Raw genomic sequence first — 6,897 nt, 5'->3', positions numbered from 1 at the left:
GAAAAGGTTAAAAGCCCCCATGAGAGCAACTACATTGGACCTACCCGAAAGACCTATTTAAGCCACTTGTTCACAATGTTGCCTTTTAAATTGCCACTCTATTAAATTGCTCATTTATAATGCAACAGCTAGCTCATCTTGACGAGCTCCCATGCAGTGGGCTTAGTGACCCTGGCAATAAATAGCACGCTGAAAGCCTGAAATCGGCAGTGAAATGGGTCTTGTATGCCCATTTTTAGAAGAGAACGTGACACTGACACAGACCTCAGGCGAGATGCCCATCAGGGACACTTATAGAGGAAGTGTCCTGCACACTGCATAGGATCTGACCTTACCGGCTCACACTTCACATGTGAAGTGGATGTGCATTGTTTCACCTGTGTGGGTTCAGGTCAGCCCATGAGGTCAAGCTTGTGATATTAGGTGACCATAAGCTAGCAAAGCTCATCAGCTGTTTAACAGTTGAATATGTATACACTTGATGTTTTTCAAAGATCCCTTTCCTAAGCCCTTATGTTTTTGAACAGATATATTCAAAGTACATAATTATCTCTCCACTGAACTAAACCCCACAATCTCCTACCACACTGCTCAGAGTGTGCTTCAGGTCACTGGGATGGACTACACATCTAAGCAGCTGGATAGCTGCATAGCTTCAAATGAGGAGTCTCAGAACACAGAACTTAAAAAAGATTCAAGACAAGTAGATAGTAGACAACAAGAGAGGACGCCACACGTGGACTCACCACTGCTTACTGTACATGTCGCTCAGCAAAACTTCAAAGTCAGAGTTGAAGCAAAGAAAAGGGAAGAGAAAGAGTCAAAGGGTAGGAGATAAGTTTCAGTAAGGCCAGCAAAAATGAAAACGGAAGAATATACGTAACTAGGAGGCGTCCCAGCCTCCAGCATATGGAAGAACAGTGGGAGGAGTGGGATGAGAAAGGGAAGCGTGAAGAGGGGAAGAGAGGTGGCAGAGAGAGAGAGAGAGAGAGAGAGAGGGAGAGAGAGTTGGACTCACTCTCCGGGCCACTCCGCCCTGGTCCTGGTAGAAGGCTCGGATCTTGTTCAGGTAGGCTGAGGGAGGGTTCTTCACCTGAAAGCGCTCCTGTGGGGGGGAGATAGGACGGAAGGAGGGATTAGGTGAAGGTGTGGTCGAGGAACAACTGATGCAGTGAAGGAAATGTGTGGTGTAAGGTTGGTTTCTGTATGACTTCACTCCTTTAGACAGGCTTTTGCTGTGGTTGTAGCCTTTTTGCGGTTGTACATGCAGATGCTCCTCGAAACATGGTCAGAGAGTCGTCATGGAGACAAAAATATTGACACAGGAAGCGAGCGGCTACCGCAGTTCTGGTTTCCGCTCATCGCATCGGGCGCCTCCCACCAACTATGGTGACTGTTGCACGCTTACATCACGCTGACATCAGCCTGCATCAGCCCATGCAGGCGTGTAGGTGACAGTCAGGGTGTCAGGACAGCCAGGCATGAGGGTGCAGAGTCAAACATGGGGCTCTTGAGGGATGTTTCTCATGCGTTGTGAGACTGGTGGATGGTTGGGATGTGAGACGTGATGTGTGTGTGTGTGTGTGTGAGAGAGAGAAAGAGAGAAAGAGAGAGGGAGAGAGAAGGAGAGAGAGAGAGAGAGAGAGAGAGTAAGAGAGACAGAATAAGAGAAAGGGGTTTTAGGTGAAGTTGGTGTGGGGGTAAATATGTAAGGCGTGTCTGGGTGTGTGAATATGTTCAGGTATCTATGTATGTATTTTTATGTGAATGTGTGTGTGTGTGTGAAGGCGTGCTTGTGTGTGAATATGCGCAAGTGTATGTAGCCTATAGGACAATGGGTAGAGAGTAGGTGAAAGACAGTTGGGGCGGGTGTGTTCATATGTGACTCTGAAGAGTGAAGAAATTTGCTCTGCCAGTGACAAACCAATTCTGCATGAATTGCAGCCCAAATATCCAGTAGCTACTTCTATTGAAAGTAATGATAAAAGCTTTACTGCTTGTTCTGTACTGTCTGTCAACTAACCAAAGCCTCTGTAATGGCGGTTTTATAGTTTTATGACTGTCATGTCATGTAACACTGTGCACGTAATTTAAGTCAGCCTCTATAAAGTGCTTGGTCATCTGCACACCACATGCATGTGACATTAACAAGAAGAAAATAATGGAGAAAAGATTGATCACAACCCTTTGCTGAACCCTCTGGTGTGTTTCTCAAACGCTTTTTATTCCTCTTCTGAACAGAGGTCTCTGTGGAGACAAGACTGACAGCAGCTTTTGCACAGATGGCTGTTTCTCTTTTACACCAGTGGTTTTTATGACCAGTTTCTCCCTCACACACACACACACGTCTGAGAAAGCTACATCTTCAGCCAAGCTGCTTCTCTGTGTACTTTATAGACTTCTGCTAGCCTACTGTGAGGAAGACGGCCTTTCTCTAGGGAGGATGGCAAGGGCAATGCTAGCCTGGATTCGCCTAATCACCTGGCTGATTGATTGTCTTTGACATGATGCTACTGTCAGCATGGACAATAAAAAGAAGTAATCACCCTCACCACTATATGACAACGTGAGGTGGTGGTTTCTAGGGCCATCTGCAGTCTAACCCCACACTCACCAAACATTCACAGACTGATCAGTCAAAAGAGCGAACCCAGCTTGACATTCTACCGTGTAGGCCATGGGCCAAACATATCTACCGTTGGACTATCATGGATGTGGATGATCTGACCAAAAATGAACTAATCTGATCCCAGACCAACTGCTAGGGGTTTGGGCTTGTGTAGCCCAGCTCTAGGATGATAGAGACGTGCACTGTACCTGATCGCACACCAGCTCCCACTTCTTCTCATTGTCGTACTGACTAAGTAGCTTCATCTTGTCTGGCGGCAGGTTCATGGAGCTCTGTGGACAGAAGACACATTCACATCAGCTGGTCATCATATGGTCGCCATATTACAAACCACACGCTCTAAAAGATACAGTGAAAGACTGTATACAAACACTTCAATTTCATTTTGGTTAATTCATTTTAGCATATTGTCTTGTCCAATGTGAAGGAAGATGTAAACCAGGGCATGATGACACCACTTCAACAGAAGCACAATCATGTGCACAAAGGGTGGTCTGTCATATTGTATGTGTGTCATGACCCATGACAATAGAATGTGAAAATGATTGTGAACAGCAGAAGGCTGTCACGTGTGGATGTGAAGATGGATGGATGGGGACAGGGAGGTTGGGACACTTGGCTCTGTTGCCATGGCACCCTTATTGAACCGCTAACAGTCACTGACAATTCTCTGTCTCACATGTTCTCTCTATCTCTCTCTCTGGAAAATACAGATGTGTAACACACAACATTTACAAAAAACGCCACCGAAATAAGAAAATGATTTTCAATAATCAGTTGTTAAAAATCAACCATTTTATGTAAACAAACTTCAGTATCTGCTTCAACAGCAATAACAGTGTTTGACATGATGATAATGTCAAGGAAAAACAGCTCATCCGTACACTATGTACTTAGACAACCTTGCCATAAGTGTTATACTATAAACACATTTGTTTACCACAGTCTCTGGGGCATTTGGGTGTGAAAAGCTGATGAAGGACACTGTAGGCTATCTGAAAATGCCTGTTTCTGAAGAACCATTACACAACGCCATCCTCTGCAGTACTTACTACAAGACACTGCAGTTCATGCCTGGATTTCCTTTCCAGTATACTGTATACCCCCAGTCCCTCTTCATTCAAATTCATTTACAAGATTAACTATTTATGAAGACAGTATGCACTTCTATAGATGTACTGCAGATATGAACACGAGCGACAATACTATGGCCACAGAATAAGGCTACAGCTTCCCTGTGGTAACAAATGCAGGTTAAAGTGCAATGGGCGTCCGACTCTTCAGATGGGTGAGTGCACAGAGATGGCGCCGGCACTGGGCGTGTTGTTTTCAGGTCTGTCTGTGGTTTCCTGTCAGCCCCTTGAGCAGAAACAGAGCGAAAGGGAGGGAGAGCAAGACACAGGGGTGGGGCAGGGTAGGCAAATGTGGGGGAAGTAGCCGACATGAATCTTGAATTTCCCCTGGGGATCAATAAAGTATCTATCTATCTATCTATCTCTATCTACAGAACGGGAGACAGAACAAACAGCCAGCTGCCCACTACTTCTGGTATGAGACAGAGATGGCACTGTCCACCTACGGACACCAGCCCACTGGAACTGTATCCCTGTAAGCTAACCTTCATGTTTCAAGTTTCACATTCATGTGACTTATTGTGATGCGTCCACACCCTCTTCATAACACATCTAAAACCGTGAAACCCCTGAAATTAAAATGGGATAGCCGGTGATAAAACTACAACTATATGTTTATTATAACTACTTAACTAACTATAATTGACCTCATGTCCACAAGACCACGGAAATTGCACCATCTTGTATGTGCTAATGTTCTTTGAACTCCTTTTATCCTCACAATCTTGACAGTGACGATATCAATCAAGAGCAGATTGTAATGGCTCAAACTGGCTCACTCCTCACTTATTGAAAAGACAAAGCACACATGTCAGATAACACTAATCATGAGAGATGGAGAGAGCCAAAGAGAGATGCAGAAAGAGAGAGACATCCTTTTCTTCTCTGTGTAGTTTAGATAGTGTTGAGGGGAAGTTAAAGCTCTAGATTTCTTCATAGAGTGCGTGACTAGCTGTCTTCCAACCCAACAATCACACGCTCACTCAAATGCATCCTAACCCCCCCCCCCCCCCCCCAGTTGCACAAACGCTGTATGCCCACTGTTGCTTTGGTGACAGGAGAGCTGGGGAGGACGAAGAAAGGAGAACTGAGGTCACTTCCTCAGAGCGAGTTGCCACTGCTGGGTGTGTAAGGATGGAAATGCATCTGTGTGTGTGAGCTGTCAAAATGAATGTCTGCCATGGTCATATGAAAGCCACACACTCACTCTCTCTCTCTCTCACACGCACATACACACACACACACACACACACACACACACACATTCACACGCACACACACACACATTTGCTTTTTGAATTTATTCATTTAGCAGATGCTTTTATCCAAAGCGTCTTACATGTCAATTATATTAAAAGGGCCCCGGAGCAATTTGGGGTGTCTTGCTCAAGGGCAAGCCATTGGAAGCTGAGTATTGAACCTACAACTTTGCAGCCTTCTGCATGCTAGCCCAGCTCCTTAGTCACTGCATTACCATCGCGCACACACACACACAAGACATAAATAGGAATTAATTTAAAGCCCAACATGAGGGCCACCTGAACATGAAGGATGCTAGTCAGCAGGTTGTGATACACTTCAGTCAGCTCTTGCACTACCTTAAATGACCCTGTGACACAGAGGCTGGCTGACAGTAACAACAAAGAGCGAGAGAGCGAGAGAGAGAGAGAGAGAGAGAGAGAGAGAGAGAGCGAGAGAGAGAGAGAGAGAGAGAGAGCTACCATAAACTAACCACACCAAGAAGAGGGGTTTGTGGGATTAGTGTGTTGAGATCCCCGAATATTGACAAGAGATCTAACATTGATAAGTTTACCTCAGAAGTTGGTTAAGCTTTTCTGGGGCCTACCCCAGCATGATGCACTCTCAACTAAATCAAGTCAATCCCTCCTCTCTCTGCCCCAGAGCATCAGAGTGTGTACATTTGTGTTTGCTTATGTTTCCACTTAGTATCTACAGCATATCTGTGCATGAATGATGGCTCTATATTGCCATTGTCCATGACATTGCAGGTACATGCATGCTGAAACACCCATGTGAGTGTGACTGTTTGTCTGTCCACTTGTGGCAGGACTGTGTGTGTTTATGTGCCCGTCTGGAACTTACCAGCACCACGTTGAATCTCTCCTCGAGCTCATCGTCAGGAGGTATGGGCAGTTTCGGGGGGGCAGCCGCTTTCTTCCTCACGGTGGCAGTGGGGGTAACCACGGCGAGGCCACTGGTGGAGCTCCGAGTCTCCGGGCCATCCGCTTGCTCCAGGCCACCCGCAGCGTTACCCATAACCACCCTCAACAGGAAATCCAGGAAGGACACTTGATCCAACAACCAAATGAAGAAATGCTACTGTATAGCTGAGACTGAACTCCTGCTGAGAATAAGGGTCACTCTGGAGTTTTTTTGTTCAATCAGCTGAGAAAAACAATCTGAGAAGAACGGAGAAGACAATCCTACCCTGCACAGCTCCTAATCCCAAGCTGAGTCTGAAGTGATCCTCCGTTTAAAGAATAGGTTAGGTTAGATTAGGTTAGCCTTGGCTTTGAACCTGTAATACCAATGATAATAAAGTTGTCTGATGGATGGATAGTTCTGAAAGGTCCTTCAGTGTCTTCAAAGTGGAAACTATCGCAAATGGTACAACTGTAAGTCATAGGGGTTCCAAACAACCACTACTAGTTCTCCATTTCAAAATGGAGCGAAAGTCCTTGCTGATGTCAACTGTCACCCAAGTCCGATATCTTCACTTCTTAAAATCTGAAAAGCCAGCCGTGTTGTCCAACCGTGTTGAAAAATCCAGTCAACTCTAGCTCCAGTGCATGAAATGGTGACTCCTGCCCTATTGTCTTCCTGATCCTTAGCTGAAGACCACCAGGTCATTACAATCTCCATGTAGAGCCAGCGTCGTTTTCTGCCTGTGCCTCATGCCTTCTCCAGAGACAGCGTGGTCGGGACAGCATCTTTCCCCAAGTTAGAACAGCCTCAGCACTCTCCTTCTTTGTACCTCCTCTGTATCTCCTTCTTCATCAACCGTCCAGCAGATAAATAAAACTACGCCCAGATACCTAAAGGCAGGGAAGGGCGTCTCCACACACACACACTTTGACTGGTTGACTGCAGCGGTGAGAGTGTCAGGGAGGGGAG

At 45.8% G+C, this 6,897-nt stretch overlaps 1 protein-coding gene across 3 annotated transcripts in view; it reads right to left on the bottom strand.

The window, feature by feature from the left end:
• The window catches only part of fmnl1a (formin-like 1a), a 17,091-nt gene extending 10,194 nt beyond the window's left edge, over positions 1 to 6,897 (bottom strand). For all 3 annotated transcript variants that reach the window (XM_076265131.1, XM_076265133.1, XM_076265134.1), the window contains exons 1-3: positions 5,866 to 6,897; positions 2,818 to 2,901; positions 1,019 to 1,105 (exon numbers count right to left, since the gene is read on the bottom strand). In XM_076265131.1, coding sequence (XP_076121246.1) covers positions 1,019 to 1,105; positions 2,818 to 2,901; positions 5,866 to 6,039 — 345 coding nt within the window. In that variant the 5' untranslated portion in view covers positions 6,040 to 6,897. The remainder of the gene's footprint in view (positions 1 to 1,018; positions 1,106 to 2,817; positions 2,902 to 5,865) is intronic.

Source organism: Alosa pseudoharengus, unplaced genomic scaffold (assembly GCF_046254945.1).
Source record: "Alosa pseudoharengus isolate Yale_2024_CS ecotype anadromous, Long Island Sound unplaced genomic scaffold, YU_APseudo_1.1 YU_APseudo_1.1_scf_4, whole genome shotgun sequence".
In the NCBI taxonomy this organism is placed as follows: Eukaryota; Metazoa; Chordata; class Actinopteri; order Clupeiformes; family Clupeidae; genus Alosa; species Alosa pseudoharengus.
This window is presented reverse-complemented; position numbering and strand designations above follow the sequence as displayed.